At 49.2% G+C, this 21231-nt stretch overlaps 1 protein-coding gene across 3 annotated transcripts in view; it reads right to left on the bottom strand.

The window, feature by feature from the left end:
- Positions 1 to 1412: 1412 nt before the first annotated feature.
- The window catches only part of PPP1R16B (protein phosphatase 1 regulatory subunit 16B), a 108117-nt gene continuing 88298 nt past the window's right edge, over positions 1413 to 21231 (bottom strand). For all 3 annotated transcript variants that reach the window (XM_070381728.1, XM_005895982.3, XM_070381729.1), the window contains exons 4-11: positions 20519 to 20664; positions 18119 to 18222; positions 16039 to 16163; positions 11821 to 11946; positions 11203 to 11278; positions 10460 to 10589; positions 10199 to 10367; positions 1413 to 6354 (exon numbers count right to left, since the gene is read on the bottom strand). In XM_070381728.1, coding sequence (XP_070237829.1) covers positions 5845 to 6354; positions 10199 to 10367; positions 10460 to 10589; positions 11203 to 11278; positions 11821 to 11946; positions 16039 to 16163; positions 18119 to 18222; positions 20519 to 20664 — 1386 coding nt within the window. In that variant the 3' untranslated portion in view covers positions 1413 to 5844. The remainder of the gene's footprint in view (positions 6355 to 10198; positions 10368 to 10459; positions 10590 to 11202; positions 11279 to 11820; positions 11947 to 16038; positions 16164 to 18118; positions 18223 to 20518; positions 20665 to 21231) is intronic.

The raw sequence follows: 21231 nt of genomic DNA, 5'->3' as shown, positions 1-21231 counted from the left end.
AGCATAAAGCCTCAAACGAGTTTTCTATACCTGCCATCTCCAGTCTTCCTCCCATTCTGTCTTGAATCCTGTCCAATTAGACTCATTCCTCATTGCTCAACCAAAACCTCTTGTCATGCTCATCATGAGGGACTTCCCTGGTGGGCCAGTGGTTATGAATCCACCTTCAGTCCCTGATTGGGGAACCAAGTTGCCACATGCCGCTACAACTAGAGAATCTGCGTACCACTAAGGAAAGATCCTGCTAGACACAACTAAGACCCAATGCAGCCAAATTAATTAATTAATTAAAAGATCATCATCACAGTGCTAAATCTAATAGCTAATTTTCATGCCTCATTCCCTTTGTGTGAGAAGACATATGTACAACTGTAGAGTGTTCATAAATGTGAGAGGTTACCACTAGCATTGAAAAAACAATATACTTTTCAAATCAATGAATGTCCACTGCTACACAGATATCTCTGTTCATCCTCTCTCCTCAAACCCAGCCTGTTTGTGAAGTTTTTCAAGCTCAAGTGTGGGAACTTCTGTGTGTCCCTGTCCTGGCAGCCAGCATCCAGAAGGGTCCAAGAGAGCACCCTTTTTCATCCTCTTTCAAGATACCCACAAATTTCTGTATGTGATGAAAGCAAGGACCACTGTCTAGGGCTGTGTAACCCTAGAGCATATCAATCTCTCCATTGCCTGAGGTCAGAAGTGAGGATGACCACGGTCTTACCTGCTGAGTTGTTGTAAAAATGTGAAGCAGTATTTGACTTCCCCACTGTAAACTATATGAGGAGGACAGGGATAGAGTGGGGAGGAGAGAAGGACAGGTCAAGAGAACAGAAGAGGGGGCAGCCCCATTATATATGTCATCAGACAAACAAAGTGTGGGAAGAGAATGTTAGAGGAGCTATCACAGGGCTCCATGCTCATTTCAAAAGCAACATTTGATAGGATGAAGGTCCTTTCTTTATTTTTGCTGTGCTGGGTCTTTGTTGTGTCACGCACGCTTTCTCAAGTTGTGGTGCAGGGGCTTCTCTTGTTGCACACGCAGCATGGGCTTAGCTGCCCTGAGGCACGTGGGATCTTAGTTCCCTGGCCAGGGATCAAACCCGCATCCCCTGGATTGGAAAGCAGATCCTCAACACTGGACCACCAGGAAGTCCCTGAAGGTCATTTTCAACCACTCTTATTTTCTTGATTTCATCCTGTTTCACCTTCTTGCAGTCTAGAAAGATACTTGCTCCATGGCTGAGCCCTCAGGCCTCCCTGTGATTTAGGGGCCAACCAGGCAAGGCCTCTGTGGTGGGGGCAGGGACGGGGAAGCCTCCCCTGCCATCTATCCCAGGCATCACCTCTTTGTGAATTCAAATCCTTATAGTTCAAGCAAGTTCATAGCAATGACCACAGCCACACCGAGCAGGTGTTATTAAAAGGAATTTAATTCATCTTAATTAAAAACTCTTTAACAGCGAATTCTGTCACAGGCCTTGGCAACTGGAAGCGACTCCAGGGGCACGCCCCTTTGGGATGTGGTTGAGCCATGGTCTCAAATGGCCCACCACTGCCACGTGTGGCAAGGAGCTTACCTGGAAGTTACTTCAATACAATATCAAAGATCTGCGAGGATTTTTTTTTTTAAAAAAGGCTTTAAATATATTAGACTCTCTTGATTGCCATTTTTACACAAAGCTGCTGATACAGTATACAGAGATTTAACTTTTTTTTTCACATAAAATACATTTTTCTTAAGTGTTCTCTGTACATCAGTGGCTTCTGGTCTGGTGAATTATTGCGGGGGGGCTGGGGATCTGCAGACTTTTCCTGGGTGCACAGAGCCAGGCCCCGCACCTTGGCACTCACAGTGCCCATGGGAAGCAGGCCCTCTGACCAACTGACCAACAAGAGACTCTTGTTGAGGGGTGCTTCTAGCGAAGGCAGTCACTTCTGCAAAGTCACCCACTGGCCACATGACCCTTGGCTCTTAGGTGCCCTGGGGGAGGGGAGGCTGTCCCCAGGTCACAATAGCAAGAGTTAAATAGAGTCCTTCTAGGCATCCTGTAAGAAGCGCGCTTCTGGAAAGCATCCCAGTATTCTGCTCTGGAAAAGCAAGTGGGAGAGAGAACTCCAGATCAAAAGGTATCTGATACCAATAACCAAAATGGGTCTCATGTTATGACAAGGCCAGCCAACTGGTGGGTAGGTCAGGGGACACACCCTTGTTAACTTTTCTAAGCCTGCTGAGATTGATCAAACAGTACAGAGCAGTTTCATCAATGCTGCATAATCTGATGGAGAATTACATCCTTAAGTCTTCAGAAGACCTAGGCTTAGGGTTCATTCAACTTCCTGGAGCTACTAGCCAGCAGCTCAGTCTCTGGTGGGAGTCACCAATTTTCAGGGTGGGAGCAAGGGCTGGAGCTCACATGGAGCTATGTGGCACATGCTTTAGAAATAGCCTCCTTTAATCTGCCAGGAACTGCCACCAGACTGGGGTCTAACCAGGAGCTGGGCATCTGGTCGATCTTGCCAGCTTTCTCCGTGCTCCTTGCTCCATATCTGCCAGGAACAGAGGCAGACTTATGAGGAAAGGCTTCGATGTTAAAGGAGAAGCTCCTTTTCCTCCCACTATCCACTGGTGGGGCAGGAGGATTAGGTAATAAACGAGCAAGAGACAATGAGCTGAAGAACCTGAGTTGTATTTGGCAGCAAATTCCAGGCTCCTTTTTCTTCCAGACACTGACTTCAAACTGCTGTTAGACAGTGCCCAAAAGATGCTGGCTGGAAGGCAGCTATCCTTGAAAGTTCCAGATAGACTTCAGATGGCATCTGCCTGGAACCCAAGACCCAGCATCTCCACCATTTAGTGGCAAATGTTATCCAAGGGTGGCCATTTCAGCAACCTCCAAACTAAAGGAATCCACAGTCCAGGGATTCTCAAGAGCAGAAAAGCACAGGGTTGATGGACCAGGACACAGCTTTTCTGTCTCTGAATCAAATGGGAGTTGCTGGTACTCGTGGTCCTCCAAGGATGAGAACTGTAAAGAGCAGTGTCCTCACTCCACCTCGTTCCTCCTCTATCCCCAGAGCCTAACACAGTGCCTGGTGAGCCTCAGTACTCAATAAACTACAGAGTGAATAACTCAATGACCTTGGCCCCAGCTTGTCCCTCGACACCAAGGAGATCCACAGGGAAAGTTTCCCTGGGACTTGATGGGAATGGTTTATCCCTGACTGAAAACATGAGTTAATGCCCAAAAGCCTGCAGTTGGCTCCTGTCAGGCAATCAGCTGGGACTCCCAGCCTTCTGGGTGGGAGACAGTGGCCCAGGAGCAGGAAGCAAGGGAGGAAGGAGGAAACAGCCAGAAGGACTCAGAGGGGGCAATAAATGCCTTCAGTCTCTGGTCTCTGAGCAAACAGATCTGAAAACCTGCACAGCTCTCTCCTAGGAGCGTGTGGCTTCCCTCGGGACCTCCCAGCTCACAGCTCAAGAGGAATTCCAGTGTCAGTCTCATCTGAACACTGTTTTTAAAGCCTAAAGGTATGAGTGTTTTGGATCATCCCTGCCCTGACCCAATCATAGGATGAGATAAGAGAGCCAGCCCCAGACCCCAGAGATGTGGCAGGCGTCACGCACACCTGTCTGCAGTCACCTGACCTGACTTTCCACTCTACACTGGATCCGCCCTGAAACTGGGGTGGGAGTGGTCTGATGCTGTGACTCTCCCTGCATCCAGGAGCCACCAGGGGCGAAGTGACTCCTGAGGCCCTGCTCTCCGGTCCAGCTGCCCTGCACCTGGTGAAGCATCAGCCAGAACCCTTGGAATCCAGCTCTGCCTCTGGGCTACAGGAGCCCTGGGGGCCACAGTGGAGGACTGGGACAAACAGCGGACCCCCTTACTAGCACTGTGGCACAAGGGGCCCCCACCAGCCCCAACTTCTGGCCCAGATGTCTCGCAGGGAGAACTTCTCATAGGTTCAGAAAGAAAAGGGTTAAAGAGAACCCAGATTTGTCCCCCAAATTTCTGAATCTGGACTTCAGGTGCCCCCTTCAGAGCTCTAAAGAGGTAGTTTTAGAACAAGTAAAAGGCGCACGGAGCAGGAAACAGACCTGCAGCTAGTTAGTTACACCAGTAGGTTTTGGCCAAGCCCGTGGACAGCGTCCAACTCGTGGGCAACAATTTCAAAGGGCTCATGAGAGGACGCAGTGGAGAGGAGGCAGGCATCCTGTCCCTCGCAGTCTTCCCTCCCCAGCATCAGAAAGATTGGGGGCCGTGAAACTGTAAAGCTGGCGCAAGACCCAACTCCAGCACCACCACTGGAATGCGGTGCACGACGCTGGAGCACAGATGGGCACCTTGGATTTGCAGGCTTGGGCCGGAGCAGGATAGCAGCCCCTGGGCCAGACAGGAGCTCACAAGAGCCAACTGGCAAGCCCATGTCACTGGGCATTCCTAAAAAAGCAAAGCTGGGCCGGGAGTCCTGAACATTCACTCTAGGAGAGGTGGGGGCCACAGCAGCCCTCCACTGCTCACTCTGATGGCTCAGTCTGAGGAGGACTGGGTGAGACAGGCTGGACTGAAACCATCTGACCAGTCACAAAGCTCGGTCAGGGCGCTGGGCTCTGTCATGCTGAACAGAGATGTCTGCAGAAATTAAAAACATGAACTCACCTCTCTCCCTGGAAAAGCCCTTCCAACTGAAGCTTCTCCCTTAGCTTCACTTTTTTTCAATACCAGTCAGTAAAACCTAGTGATCATGATACTGTCTGTGAAAGAAAGCTAATTCACCGATCCCCCTCCCCAACCTGGAGTTTTACAGTCTAAAAGAATTATTTTATCCAACACACTTATGCTACCTTTGTTCCCTCTCCTCGCCACATTTTGAAGCTTCCATCCAAGAGCAAAATAGATTTGGATTATTCCACGAGCAGAATTACCTGGTGTTCTACCTTGGCCCCTGGGTGCTTACACAGCTGGCTCTAGGCATGGGCAAGGCTGTGGGGAGCAGGTCTACATCCATCTCATCCACCTGCTGTGGGTGCATCAAAGTGAAAGTGTTGGTCGCCCAGTTGTGTCTGACTTTTTGCGACCCCATGAACTGCAGCCCACCAGGCTCCTCCGTTCATGGAATTCTCCAGGCAAGAATACTGGAGTGGGTTGCCATTCCCTTCTCCAGGGAATCTTTTGGACCCAGGGATCGAACCCCCATCTCTTGCATTGCAATCAGATTCTTTACCATAGCTCCCTCTGAACACAGAGAAGACCTCCTGCTCCCACCAGATGGAGACAACAATACCAAGTCATCATAGGACTCCAGGCAAGATGATGGGTCTCAGGTTAGCAGGCCCCCTCCCCTGCTAAAGCCATGTTGGCAGTGGTAACAAAACTCTGAATCTTAACTTCAGTCCTCTTAGAAGAGCTCACAAATTTTCATTCCCACCTGCTTCCCATGAGCCCAGCTGTGTCATCCCTACACAAGTTGACTGAGTGTGAGAGTGTGTGTGTGTGTGTGTTGATATGCGATGTGTGAGTACTGGTCCAGAGAAGCCTTGACCAACAATAGAACTGGAATCCCAGCTCGCCCTCCCAAAATCTGACAGCAGGATGAGACAGGAAGCCACGATGGGCCTTGTTTTTTGATGGCAGACAATGCAGCAAGAAGCAGAACCATGGGAAGTGGTGATGCTATAGGCAGCTGGCTGAAAGGTGGGTTCTGAGTTCCTCTGGAACGCAGAGCCCACCTCCCCCTTCCCGCCCCAGCTGCCCTGCCCCCCGCCCCCAGCCAGGGCTGCTGGGCTGGCCTGGATTCCAGGGCCCCTCTCCCCAAGCATCTCTCTCCTCCATCCCACAGAGACTAGGAGATGCGGCAGCAGCCATGGACCTTCTCCTCCATCTCCTCTATGGGGGCCTTGAACTTCAGGAGTGGGGGGTCTCCACTGGTGACCGTGTAATACACCGAGGTCCCATTGCTACTGTACGGAGAAGTTCTGCCTCCGATCAAGGGGGCCTTGCCTTCGCTGCTGCCCTCGCCCGTCCTGGACACGCCACTGCCCAGGTGGGTGCTCAGGAAGGGGTGGCTGAGCAGCTTGGCCGCAGCCCGCTGCCTCTTCAGCTCCAGAAGCGTCTGGGGGCTCTGTTCCTTGTAGCCACTCCAGGATGGGGTGGCATCGGCCACGCCAGGGTTGCCATAGGCCATGCTGTAGTCGGGCACCTCGTGCACTTTCCAGACGTCCCCGTTACACAGCGCATACTGGTAGGTGCTGACTGGAGCCCGGAGGCCGTTCTCAACAGGCATGTCCATGTCGCTGTGTGGGATCTTGGTGGGAAACTCGGAGAGCAGCACGGGCTTCTCCAGCCTGGGGTTCTGAGGGTGAGAAGGACAACATCATCAGCTGGCTAGGGGATCTGAACTCCACCCCTACCTGCGCCTCTACTGAGGGCATGATTGCTTGAACCCGTCCTCTTCCATTTTCTCTACCTAAAACCTCCGTTTTCCTTTGGGGAATCTCACCAGTCGTGGGTTTGGATAGACCCGACTGACTCCCATCTTTGCTCCGGGAGATAAACCATGACCCCAGGACCTGGCCAATCAATTAACTCACTATGGGAATTAGTGCAGGAATGGGTTCAGAAATTGGTTCCATGAAACTCAACCCTGGGACTTACTGCTAGAAAAATTGGGGAAGAGCAGCTCTGTTTCTATAGAAACTGCAGGGGTGAGAATCATAAACTGGGGAGACGGCGTGTCAAAAGGTCTGCTTGGCTGTGAAACCAACATTAAGGAAGACAGAGATGACAGAGACACTGCACCCTCGTGATATGTTCTTTTTTTTTTTTTTTTTAAAGATTCTTTGATGTGGACCATTTTAAAAGTCTCTACTACATTTATTACAACATTGCTTCTGTTTCTATGTTTTAGATTTTTGGCCGCGAGGCATGTGGGATCTTATCTCCCTGACCAGGGATTGAACCTGCACCCCCTGCACTGGAAGGTGAAGTCTGAACCACTGGACTGCTGGGGAAGTCCCCTGATGATATGTTCTGAGTCCCCGGATCCAGTTGGCCCAGACTTTCCAGTTACCCAAGCCAGTGCATTCTTTTTGTGTCTCTAAGTCAATCTTAGTTGGGCTTTTTGGTCACTGAGAATCCTCTCCCTATACTCCTGGGATATCTCTGCTCTAAATGGGAGAGGTTCTTACTCAGAGATCTTTTACACCCAGCAATCCCTGGGTAACAAGAGCTTTAAAAGGAGCTGCTACCTAGAAACTCTAAGGAAAAGGTGGATATATTTGACAGTAACAAAAATATAAAGCATACCAAAAATCACTATAAACAAGGTCAGAAGACACACAAAAAACTTTTTTTTTTTTGGCCACACGACAGCACGTGGGATCTTAGTTCCCCAGTCCTTGCCCCCTGCAGTGGAAGCACAGAGTCTAAAACACTGGACCACCAGGGAAGTCCCCCCACTTATTTTTCTGTAAACCTAAAACTACTCAAAAAAATAAAGCCTATTTGTTAATAAATAAATAAATAAATACAATGCCTGAGTCCGAAGCCTGGAGACTGATTTAATTAACTGATATTACAGTCTGGACATCAGGTTTTTTTAAAAACAAAAACAAAACACCTCCCCAAGGTGATTTTCTTGTACAGTTTAGACCGTGAGCCACTGGTTGAAGAGACAGAGTTGTCTTATCACGGCTGTGCCTGCTATCAGGAAGTCAGCTCTGCCAAAAGTGGGTACCACAGCCAGCCCTGGGGGCTATCTGTGCAGAGTCCTGTCAGAAATCTGACTTGGGAGTCAGGCTGAGCAAACACACCCTTAGATCAGTGGTTCTCAAATTCTTGCATGCATCCGAATCCTCTGGAGGGCTGGTTAAAACACAGAGTGCTGAGTCCCAGCCCCAGGATTTATGATTCAGTCCATCTCCTGTGGGGCCTGAGAACCTGCATTTCTCTTTTAATCAGAGGATAATTGCTTTACTATGTTGCGCTGGTTTCTGCGGAACATCAACATGAATCAGCCATAGGCATGCATATAGCCCCACCCCTTGAACCTCCCTCCCACCCCACCCCCATCCCACCCCTCTAGATTATCACAGAGCACCAGGTTGAGCTGGGCTTCCCTGGTGACTCAGACAGTAAAGAATCTGCCTGCAATGCGGGAGACCTGGGTTCAAACCTTGTGTTGGGAAGATCCCCTGGAGGGGGGCATGGCAACCCACTCCAGTATTCTTGCCTGAAGAATCCCCACAGACAGAGGAGCCTGGAGGGCTGTACAGTCCATGGGGTCCCAAAGAGTTGAACACGACTGAAGTGACTAAGCACACACTCATATCTTTGGGGTAGAAGGGCTGCCTGGAAGAGGGAACGTAGGAGCTTTCTGGGGTGACAGAAATGCGTGTACTTTCACCTAAAGGTACACATTGGAAAGAGGTCATTGAAAAAGTCATTTAAGATTTCTGTAAGTTATACAAGTTACACCTCAATCACAAAGAAAAGATAATTAAGCATATCGGGGAAGAATCTGAAATGTGATTTGATTTCAATCTACAACTCTTTTCTTTCCTAACCCCCAAGCTTAGGTGGGTAGAGGCAGAACTCGAGCTCCGAGTGTACAGGCTCCATCCCAATCAGCGTTTCAGTGGGGATTCTCTCTTTTTAAAAAAACACTTTGAATCAAATCTTTTTTAACATTTATTTGGCTGCGCTGGGTCTGTAGTTGTGGTTTATCCCCTGATCAGGGATCAAACCCAGGTCCCTTGCATTGGGAGCGAGGAGTCTTAGCCCTTGGACTACCAGAGAAGTCCCTCTTTTTGTTTTTTGTTTTTACTCTTTTTATTTTATATTGGAGTATAGTTGATTGACAATATTGTGATAGTTTCAGGTGGGCAGCAAAGGAACTCAGCTGTACATATCCATGGATCTATTCTCCCCCAAACTCCTCTCACAATGGAGATTCTTTAGAGCAGATGCCTTCACTCCTGGTGGGAACATGCCCTATGACAAGCCCTCACGTGACCTCCTTGTTCACGCAGGGAAGCAGGGTCCCACTGAGACATTTTGTATCCCTCCAAGCAACACTGGCTAGAAATGTTTTCCGCTGCTCTTTGTGTGATGGTAGAACCACAAAGGCACACCACTGCTGGTATGGTCAGCCCCTCCCTTGTGCCCAGCAGTTCTGCTCTGGCCCCAAACTTGTATACTCCACTCAGCAAGAGTGCAGCCAGGCATGGACCTGAATGCATCGGTACTGAGTCAAATAGTGCCCCCCGAAACTCACATCCACCCCACATCTCTGAGTGTGACCCTATTTGGAAATAGGGTCTTCACACGTGTGATCAGTTACATTAAGATGAGGTCACACTGGACGAGGGTGGGCCCTAATCCAATGACTGGTGTCTTTCTAAGAGAAAACAGAGACACAGACCCACACACAAAGAAGGCCACGTGGAGACAGAGGCAGAGATTGGAGGCACGCGAGCAAAAAGCCAAGGAATGCCCGAGATGGCAGAAGCTAGGAGACAGGAATGGAGCAGAGTCCCCTTCCGATATCCAGAAGGAACCAAGCCTGGAGACACCTTGATTTTTAGACTTCTGGCTTCCAGAACTGGGAGAAAAGACATTTGTCTCGCTTCAAGCCACCTAGTTTGCGGTAATTCATTACAACAGTTCTCAGAAAACAATACAGCATCTTCTTAGGAAAGCGGTTTAATGCCCAGACCAGTATCTACTCCTAGAACCAGCTTCTTAGACGTTCTGCCAGCCCCTATACTTTTCAAAAATTTTCTTCCAACCCGATATCTCAACACAATTCTCAACATCTTGTTAGGTTCCCCCTAAAAAAGTTTTAACACCCTTCTCTCCCAGAGCTGCCGCCCTACTGAACCTTCTCCTCTGGGAAGCCAAAACAAAATCTCTCTTCTGCTGGAGCTCAAGCAGGCACATGGTGATCACTCACTCCCTGGAAGTTATGAGCCCCTACTGTGTGCCAATCACCCAGCTCTGACGTGAACACATCCTACACTCGCCTCAATAACCACGGTAGGCAACCCCATCAGACAGGATCCAGCTGGTTTAAGGGCGATGGCCAGCTGACCTCCCTCCGAAGGCTCTGAGATAAAGACGCAACACCAGGCTGGGGTTCCATCTGTTCCCCTCCCACGGCAGTGGTCACTGGGGCCAGGTGGGAGGCAAGCTCTCACCGGGTCCTTATTCTCTTGGTCTGTCCTGGTCTCCCTGATGTCCCCGTTGTAGGTGGAGTTCCGCTGATCCTCGGATGCACTCCGCTGCTGCCAGAGTATAGCCTCTCCCTCATACTCCTTCCTGTACAGGTTGGTCCTGTCGGACAGGCTGGCTCGACGTACCACCTTCCTAAGGGGAGAGGGAGGTGCTGGGAGGCTGCTTCCAGGCTCCATGGGCAGGAGCATCCTTGGGCGCCCCTGGCTGTCCTGCCCCCAACTCACCCTCGGCTGCCCGCGCTGGACGTCCTCCTGCTCAAAGATGACTTATGCCTCAGCTGCGACTTCATGATCACGTCGTGCTTGTGTTTCAGCTCCAACAGCAGGACTTTGAACTCCTCCTCTTCACACAGGTCTGAAAGGGTGGAGGAGTCCATGGTAGGGGACAGAGAAGGGTCTGGTGATCCCCGAGGGCCCCCCAGACCCACTGAAAATTCATATCTTCTGGGGTGTGGGTGGAGGGGAGAAAGCAGTGCCAGCCTTATTTCCTGGGCTTTAACCCAATCCTTAGAGGAGTGTAAGAAGAGGAAACCCCAGGTCCCACGCACAGTCCCCATTCACAGGTATGACTGAAGGATTCATACACCTTTGATCACTTCCAAGAGGAGTTATCAATTCTCCACTGATATAAAATATATCAAGAGAAACCAGAAGGTACCCCACAGAGCCCAAGCAAGACATTATGAAAAGAGCCTGAAATCATATATCCCCACCCACTCAATCCCTCTCATCCTTTAGTTCATCTGTCTACCTATTTGCTGAACCAGTCATCATAGGTTCATCCTCTGCCCACCCATCCTCTTATTTATTCATCCATACATTCACCCACTTATCCATCCATTAATCTACCACCCATTAATTTATTCATCAAACTATCCATCTACCATCTATCCAACCATATATTCAACCATTTATCCTCCACTCATCAAAAAAATCAATGAGTGCAGGTGTGGTCCTTCTGAACTTACCAATTGGCATCTCGTCCATGGATGTCCTAGCACTGAGACTGGCCCCATGGGACACCAACAGCTCTGCCATCTGCATCTGAAACACAGGAAGAAGCCCGGGTTCCCCCCTGCCCATAGCTGAGAAAGCCTAGGAGTTGGAGACAGTGAGAGTTCAAAGCTTCTTAGGATATGATCCAAAGAATGGTAGGGCAAAGCTGACTCCCAGGGAAGGCTCTGCCCCCTAAAGCCAGGAACTCTGGCAAATGCAATGGGCTTGACACCTCCTCCAGCATGACTCAGCCATACCGAGGGACAGAAGGAGTCAGCTATAACTCCAGAGCTGTAAAATGTTTAAAGAGGAATGGCGAAAGCTACAGAGATTTCTATCTGGGAAACAAGTAGAAAAACTCAAGACAGAAATGTGGGAAATTTTCTAATTTGGCAAATTGGATTGTCATCTTGTTAGGACACAATTTGACAATCCTTTTTGTAAACTCCGTAGGTCTTTTCACATCCTACACACTAGCTGTAGTCAACACCCTAAGTGGGTCAGGTGTTCTTTTGAACCAACTCCCAGCCCAAAGGTCATCAGGTTGGCCGTAAGCTGGCCTCTCTCACAGCACTGTGGGTGACAATTACCTGTCCCCAGAAGGCAGCGGCGTGCAGGGGCTCCCAGCCATCCCAGTCCTTCACATCCACGCGTACACCATGATCCAGGAGGAGCTCGGCTGCCCGCAGGTATCCGTTGGCTCCAGCTATGTGCAGCTGAAGGAGAGGAAAGGGGTCAGCACTCCCCATGGGGGCTGGTCCCTCATGTGGAAGCAGGATAGCCCATGCCCCGGCCCAAGGCCCAGATCATACTTGGGGCCAGTAGAATGGAATCAAAGGAGGTGAAGATACCAGCCACGTTACAGAGCATTAGTAAGTCTGCAGTATGGAACTAGAAGGTAAGGGAGAAGGGGCTTCTCTTCTGTCTTCAAGCCCCTGTCGTTAAGGCATCAGCATTTACTGAGTGCTTACTCTGCACTGAGCCCTGTAGACGGGGTCTCAGAGGTCCAACAGAACACAGCCCTGATGGCCAGATGCCACGTCATCCGGGGGTCAGGTGGCTACAAGTTTCTGGCAAACAGGTTTTGGGTTTTTTTGCTTTTTTTAATTTTCAGGAAAAAAAAAAAAAAAAACAGGGTGTGATCTGGAACAGGCACACATGAAAACTGGTATCACTATCTGATTTATAAATGTTTGATGCTTGCCAACTATTAAGAATGACACACACAGCCAGCCAGATATTAAAAGCTGCAGGGCCAGGTACACAGCTGAGAATAAAAAGTTATGACTGGGAGAGTGATATTCATGGTTTTTTTGATTTTTTGTTTTACTAAAGTATAGTTGATTTACAATGTTTCAGGTATATAGAAAAGCAATTCAGTTATTCATCTGCATATATTTTTTTCCAGATTTCCTTCCCCATTACAGGGGATTACAACTATAATTACATTGAATATAGTTCTCTGTGCTACACAGTAGGACCTTGTTATTTATTATATAAATAGAAGTGATCATGTTAATAATAACAATGAGTTCATCACCAGAATCTATTGAGAGTTTACAGGCTCTGTGCTGAGCAGCTACATGCAGAATCTCATTTAGTCCTCCCAACAGCCCCCTGGGGAAGGTACGCCTCCCTGCTTCACTGGGAAGAACTGAGACCTAGTGTGTGCCCAGCCATGTGAGTGAAGCCACTCTGAGGCCAGCCCAGGAGGAGCAGACCCCTGTGTCTTCAGGGCTGAGCCACAGACCCAGAGGAGCCCCATCCAGGGCGGGCAGTCCTGGCACAGCCTGGCCATAACTTCGTCCAGTCTTCATGCAGCATCCAATCCAACTACCTGACTCAACTCTTGAGTGTTGGGCTGAGCAGGGACCCCTTTCTTAGAAAAGAGCATGAGGCACAAAAACCTAAAAAAGAGAACTACTTCCACTGCTGGATATATATCCAAAGAAAATGAAAACACGAATTCAAAAAGATACAGGCACCCCAACATTCATAGCAACATCATTTACAATTGTCAAGATATGGCAGCAACCTAAGTGTCTGTCAACAGATGAATGGATAAAGAAGGTGTGGTGTATATATAGACAATGGAATACTACTCAGTCATATAAAAGAATGAAATAATGGCATTTGCAGCAACATACATGGACCTAGAGGGTATTATGTTTCATGAAAGAAGTCAGACAAAGACAAATACTCTATGTTATCACTTACATGTGAATTTAAAAAAATAAATGAATGTATGTAACAAAACAGACTCACTAATAGAGGGAAGGGAGAGGGGAAAGATAGGGGTAGAGGGCTGAGAGACACAAACTACTATGCATAAAACAAATAAGCAAAGTATATTGTACAGCACAAGAAAATATAGCCATTATTTTGTAATAATTTTTAATGGAGTATAATCTATAAAAAATATTGAATCACTGTATTATACACCTGAAACTAGTATATGATAAAGCAACTATATTTCACTGAAATAAACAAATAATCAATTTTAAAAGTTTTATTTAAAAAAAAGAAGAAAGGGGGATGAGGCAGAGGGTGGGACTCAGGAACAGGGTGGGAGAAATCCAATGATCACATCTGGGCTACCAGATCAGGCCTGAGGGGCAGTGAGAGGGTGGGCCTCAGGAATAGGGTGGGAGAAATCCAATGATCACATCTAGGCTACCAGATCAGGCCTGAGGGGCAGTGAGGGAACTTGGTACTGCTGAGCCCTACCTGAAAAGCTGAAGATTCTGAGACCCTGAGTGCTCACAATCACATGGACCCCAAGCCTAGGACAGGATGGGCCCAGCCATGGGCAAGGTTGAGGGAGGCTTCCAAGGCCATGTTCTAGTTCTCAGTTTAGAGGCTGCAGAAGCAGACTTCCCCAATACTGAGCTGTATCATGCTATGAAAGGGGAAGAAAGATCAAGAAGGTTTCACTGACACTTGAATTGGAACAGTGAGTGAAGCAAATGAGGCAGATAGAGAGAAGATTCCATCATTCTCTATCTCCAGTGTCTAGTAAAGCATGTGGCACAGAGGATGTGTATGTTGATGATGGATGATGGATGGGTGGACCAATGGATGGATGGGTGAACCAATGAATGGATGGGTGAACCAATGAATGGATGGCTGGACCAATGAACTGATGGGTGGACCAATGGATGGATGGGTGAACCAATAGATGGATGGGTGGACCAGTGAATGGATGGGTGAACCAATGGATGGATGGGTGAACCAAAGAATGGATGGGTGGACCAATGGATGGATGGGAGGACCAATGGATGGATGGGAGGACCAATGGATGGATGGGTGGACCAGTGAATGGATGGGTGAACCAATGGATGGATGGGTGAACCAAAGAATGGATGGGTGGACCAATGGATGGATGGGAGGACCAATGGATGGATGGGTGGACCAGTGAATGGATGGGTGAGCCAATGGATGGATGGGTGAACCAAAGAATGGATGGGTGGACCAATGGATGGATGGGAGGACCAATGGATGGATGGGTGGACCAGTGAATGGATGAACCAATGGATGGATGGGTGGACCAGTGAATGGATGGGTGAACCAATGGATGGATGGGTGAAGTAATGGATGGATGGGTGAGCCAATGGATGGATGGGTGAGCCAATGGATGGATGGGTGAACTAATGGATAACCAGTGAATGGATGGGTGAACCAATGGATGGATAGGTGAAGTAATGGATGGATGGGTGAGCCAATGGATGGATGGGTGAACTAATGGATAACCAATGGATGGATGGGTGGACCAATGGATGGATGGATGAACCAAAGAATGGATGGGTGGACCAATGGATGGATGGGGGGACCAATGGATGGATGGGTGAACTAATGGATAACCAATGGATGGATGGGTGGACCAATGGATAGATGGGCGAACTAATGGATGGATGGGTGGACCAATGGATGGATGGGAGGACCAATGGATGGATGGGTGGACCAGTGAAAGGATGGGTGAACCAATGGATGGATGGGGGGACCAATGGATGGATGGGTGAACTAATGGATAACCAATGGATGGATGGGTGGACCAATGGATAGATGGGCGAACTAATGGATGGATGGGTGGACCAATGGATGGATGGGAGGACCAATGGATGGATGGGTGAACTAATGGATGGATGGGTGGACCAGTGGATGGATGGGTGAACCAATGGATGGATGGGTGGACCAATGGATGGATGGGTGAACTAATGGATGGATGCGTGAACCAAAGATGGATGGGTGAACCATAGGATGGGTGAACCAAAGATGGATGGGTCCCTGGGGTGTCTGGTCTCTGAAGTCAGGGAACCAGAAGAGAGGCTGTTGCATCAACATCAGGGACAGACAATGAAACAGGCACTGAGGTGGGAGAGGGTACACTGAGGCAGGAGAATGAACGGTGCAAAGCAAGATGGCCTGGATGAGTGGATGAATGTGGCACCCGTCTTGAAGCAGGAGACATCATGGGAGGAGGTGGAAATAATGAACTCAGAATGGACAACTGTAGCATGAGGTAAAGGAGGAGCTTGGAGACAGAAGAGGTGAACGGCAGAGCCAAGCCTCCCCAACCCAGAGCTCCCAACTCCCAGCCCCAGCTTCTCAAAGCAGCTGATCCCTGCTCTGCTAACTCTCCACATTCCAGGGGGGACCCTGTCCCCAAAAGGGGGAGGAAGTCCAAGGCTACGGACAGGGCCCCACTGTGTAGGCTTGACCTCCACCCAGTGCTGGCCCCGTTCAGCTCCAGCTGGTCTGGGTTCTGGTCCCAACCCCCCAGCCCAATCCAGCCTGGCCCCTCTCCTCACCAGTGTGGCCCCCTGGGCATCCACCCAATCAAGGTCCTGGCCAGCTGCGATCATACAGTGAATGTCTGAAATCATCTGCTGCTCGGGAGCTGCCCGCATCTCGTTGATTTTCTCCTGGGTGATGCCTGCAGTGGGGGAGAGGGGCACTGAGTCAGCATTCCCAGGCAGAGAACCCATGGGGGAGGGGAGTGAGGGCAGAGGGGGCAGGAATGACTCCTCTTTCCTAGGGTCTGCCGTCAAGTGGGTAGACAGACGTGCTCAGAGATCATTTCTCCCAGGCCCAGTGAAAATGAACACCACGTGTTGGGCCATGAAAAAGAGCCTGGAATCCAGTTGGCACTGTATTAATATCAATGACTGTTACGTACACAGCTCTTCTACCTGGCAGTCCCGACCACCCACCTACCCACCTCCGGCTGCTCAAATTCCTGGTTCGTCTCATCCTTTAGGTCCAGCCTGGATCACCTCCTCAGCTGGCCTCCCCTGCCTGCTCTATCTGACCAGGTCTCTGTTCATTTCTTCCACTTCATCCAGAGCTGTGTTTGCAGCACCAGGCACCAGGCATGCTCAGTGAATCTCTATCACGGCCATGACTAAATTACTGAATATATCACTTCTGAATGGAGAGCTGAATAAATCGAGGTGGAGGGACTCAGAGACACATTTTCAAACCTGAATCTCTGGCTAAAATTTAAGTGTTACTGGCAGCTACTAAAGAGAGAGTGATTGCTCTGAAAAAAAGGTCCATGAGAGCAAGCATTCTTGGATAGAACTCAGGGGAGGTCTGTAAACTTGAAGGGAGAAAAAGAATGATCTATTTTCACTAATTTTTTATTTGTTTAATTTTTATTTGTTTGTCTCTTTTTGGCTGTGCTGTGTCTTTTTCGCTGGGTGCGGGCTTTCTCTAGTTGCGGCGAGTGGGATCTACTCGCTAGTTTCGGTGTCTAAACTTCTCAATGTGATGGCTTCTTGTGTTGGAGAGCAGGGACTCTGGTGCACAGGGGCTTAGTTGTTTAGGGGCATGTGGAATCCTCCTGGACCAGGGATCAAATCCACGTCCCCTGCCTGCCAATGCATTCTTGGATTCTTATACACTGGACCACCAGAGAAGTCCTATTTTCACTAACTTTTCAATGAGATATAGCATTTCCTTCTAGTCCAAATTCACAGCAGAATTGGCAGTGCCCATGACTTTGTCACCAACAGAAACTATAGGTATTTTCACATCATGCTATCTTATTGTTTCATGAATCAATGAAGTTTCTATATTACACATTTAAAAGTATTTGGTGAGCCTTACTTTAATAGCAGTGGTTTCCTTTATAATCCTATGGCTTTGATAACTCCATTTATAAGTACAGAAGGGGTGGGTTCATAGATTCACCAGACTGGCACAAAAATTATTAGGAAGTTCTACAGAAAGTGGACAGGGAAAGCTCCAGAGCTAGGGAATGGGCAGGCCAAAAGGGAGGTTCCTGCAGCTATCTGGGCAGAAACACAAGGGCAGAGATGAGGGGAGGACCTCAGACTGCAGTCCAGGGTCTGGATTTGAGATGTATTTCTAAAGAGGAGGCCTTTCAGGAGCATGTACTGGGGTGGCGGGGGCGGGCTGGTCTCTGCTGTATTTGTTTCCTCTCTGAAGCTCATTTGTGAGCCGAGAACAGCCCACATCTTGTTTATCCGGGGTCCCTGGCAGCCCAAGTGGTGCCTGGCACAGAGCAGGCAGCCGTGAATGTTCTTGACTTTGTATTTTCCCAAATGGGAATATATCTTTATTGTGAATGTTTTGAATTGAACTGTCACAGCTGATGAAGAGACGGGGCCAGCTGAGGCTGCCCATGCGTGTGGGCGACACAGATGACAGCCACGCCCCTCCTTGTGCACAGCTCGTTTTCCAGGCTTGTTCTGTGTTCAATCTTGTCCATCACATGGGTAACAACCATCGTGGGGTCCTGTCCCAGTTCCTGAGCACTAAGCGATGGGCACGTCTCTAGGTAACTTGTTCACCTGCACTGATCTGAGAGAAGCTCGCCACAGCCCCACACCCAGCCCACTTCACAGCCGGCGGCCCTGTCCTTACCCTGGTACGCCATGCACGTCTCAATAACATCCAGGGTGGGCTCATCCTCACAGAGGTCATAGGGCATGTTCCCATCGGAGTTGACAGCGAGCAAGTCGGCTCCACTGCAGAGAGAGGACCAGGGTGAGGGCCAGGAACGTGCAGAGGGTTGGTCTGACTGCCTCCACTGTCCAGCCTCTCACCCACACCCCGCGGTGCACCCCAACACCCACAACCCAACCACAGTGCAGCCCAGCAAGGACTGCATCTCCAGGGTCTCAGGGGTCCTGGGGGGGAAGGGGACACAGTCCCAGGATAGCTGTGCCTCTTTCCCCAGCTTCCTCCTCTGCTGAACCAGCAGGTGGGCACTTGAGGATAGATGTCAAATAAGAAAAGACAAAGTTAATGGTGGTAGCACTACTTCCCAAGCATCTGCTAGGAGCCAGGCTTGATCTAAGCCCTTTACATCATCTGATATAATCCTCATAATAGTCTTCTTGGTTCAGTATTATTGGCCCCATCTCACTCAAGGGAAAACAAGATTCAGACAGGGTCAGTTACTTGCCTGAGGTCACACAGCTAGGATGTAAGAGGTTCAAGACGGAAACCCGGCTCTTTCATGGGCCAGCTCTTTTTACTTTTCCCTGTCCTATTTCAATATTAGACCAAGTGCAGAAACACCCAAGGATACCCCCAATTCCTCCTCTAAGTCCCTGCCCCAAAGGGAAACCAGGACGAGGCAGGAGAGAGCCTTGGGACCCCGTGGGAGAATTCCCCTTTGGGGCCAGTGGCTCCCAAATGCATGGTCCTGGGCTGCCCTGTGGCAGAATCACTCAGATGCCACTGAAATAAAATGAAGCTTCCTGGACTCCACTCTAGACCTCCTGAAACAGAGTCTCTCAAGAGGATGGGGCGGGGTTGAGGATTACACATTTTAAACCCATGATTCTGGTACAGATTGGCGCTGGGGACTGGCACCATGCTGGTATCCTCTCCCTTTTCCTCTCGCATCACCTCTGATTGAATGGTAGCCATCTGATGCCCCTGCAGACTTAGCCACACCCAGGTGTTCATCAGAGGTGTGGGCACGGGCCACCTGCCAGTCCTCTGGCCTAACAGCCCTCCCCGGGGACCTGTCTGAGCTCCTGTGTGCTCTTGGGTAAGCTAATCCACCTCTCTGAGCCAGGGAAGCATCTCTTATCACCCGAGTAGCCACCCAATGGGCCCTGGCTGCTCTGCTGAGACCTCCGCCAAAGGCCACTTTCCCTTGGCCGCTATACCTGAATCCCTGTGCTCAGATGCTTTCCTGGGACTCCAGCCACCATTGATCTCACTTTGTCTCGGTTCTGGGACTGAAATCACCTGATTTCCTGCTGAGTTTCTCAGGACTTTTGTGTCCCTGAGTGTTCAGTGCCCAGCACAGGGCTTGGCCCAGCTCAAATGCCCACCAATCATTAGATGAGTTCAATGAAATACACTTGAAATTCAAGATTGCCTCTTCCCTGTGTTTGCAGAGCCTGAGCAGACTGGAAAGAAGTTCCGGGTGGGGGAAGACTGTTCAGAACTCTACAGAGGGAAATGGCCTTATTCCTGGAGAAGACATTGCTACATTATGTCCCCCAAAGTAGGTTCTGCCCCAAAGAAAAGCATGTAGATGGGATTTGAGGGGGCAGAGCCAAGGAAAAATGCCTGCTTTTTCATAGCAAGAAAAACAGCAACAACACATAAGTATGGAGATGAATACAGACTCGTGGGGACAGACAGAGAAAAAGAGATGAAAAGAAAGAGAATCTTACCCTGATACAAAGCCAGAGACAATACAAGAAAACTACAGACCAATATCCCTTATGAACAGTGATGCAAAACTCCTCAAGAAAATACTAGCAAACCAAATTCAGCAGCATAGTAGAAGGATTATATGCCATGGCCAAACGGGATTTATTCCTGGAATGCATAGATGGTAAACTGTGCTGCGTATTTTATGACCATCATATCGGGAGAAAGGAAGAGAATGAAAAGAGAGAGAACGTGAATTGAGAGAGACACGGGGGAAAAGACAAAGTGAGATCAAGGAGGAAAGAAGAGACAGAAAGGGAAGACAGGAGAGAAAGACACAGGGATGGAAAGGGAATGTGGGGAGAAAAGGGAAACAGGAGAGAAAGACACAGGGATGGAAAGGGAATGTGGGGAGAAAAGGGACAGGCAGCAAAGAGGCAGGAAAAGAGAGAGAGATGAAAGTCGCCCTATAAACACACCGAAAACAAGGACCCAGAAAAACACCAAAGGCGCGCTGACGGCCGATTCATGTCAGTGTATGGTAAAACCCACCACAGTATTGTAAAGCAATTAGCCTCCAATTAAAATAAATAGATAAACCGAAGGCGGAGGGAAGGCTGCGCCTGGGGAGAGAGGGGCACGTACTACTGAACGAGGATTTTCACCAGGTTAATGTGGCCGCAGGTGGCCGCGGCGTGCAGGGGCGTCCACAGCTCGTTGTCCTTGGCATTCACGTTGGCACCGTGCGAAAGGAGCAGCTTGACAATTTCCTCAAAGTTGTCGATGCAGCACTGCAAGGTGGACACAGGCAGGGTCAGCTCCGGGCAGGTCACGATGAGGGCACACCCAGTTCCCGACAAGGACAACGGAGCCAAGCTGCCTGGGTTTGAATCCAGCTCCATTACGTGTGTGCTGTGTGATCACGGGCAAGCCACGTAACCTTTCTGAGCCTGTTTCCTTGTGAGTAAGTTAATAATGTACAAGATAAAAATATAAAAGCAATATAAAGAATAAAGTCAGCTGTAATAAAGTAATAAAGTCAGCTTCGCAAATGTTGGTGGAATGGGATGAAATTTCGAACAAGGCTTTAAAACCTTTCCTTTTTAATTTCAGAAGGCTTTCTTCAAACAAAACTGTAAGGAGAACTTTAAGTTAGATAGCCAATAAATTCAAGCAGGGAGGCTCAGGCTGAATGAAGCTGGGGTGTGTGTGGGTGGGGTCCCCCTCCCCATCAATGGCCCCCCTAGATTATAGTTTGAAACCTCTGACTTAGGAATTTCTGACCCAGAAGCTAGTTCTTGGGGAAGTCCCAAGTCATGAAGCCTCCCCCTAAAAACCCAGCTCCGCCCAAGGGCTCT

Source organism: Bos mutus, chromosome 13 (assembly GCF_027580195.1).
Source record: "Bos mutus isolate GX-2022 chromosome 13, NWIPB_WYAK_1.1, whole genome shotgun sequence".
NCBI classification, from domain to species: domain Eukaryota; kingdom Metazoa; phylum Chordata; class Mammalia; order Artiodactyla; family Bovidae; genus Bos; species Bos mutus.
This window is presented reverse-complemented; position numbering and strand designations above follow the sequence as displayed.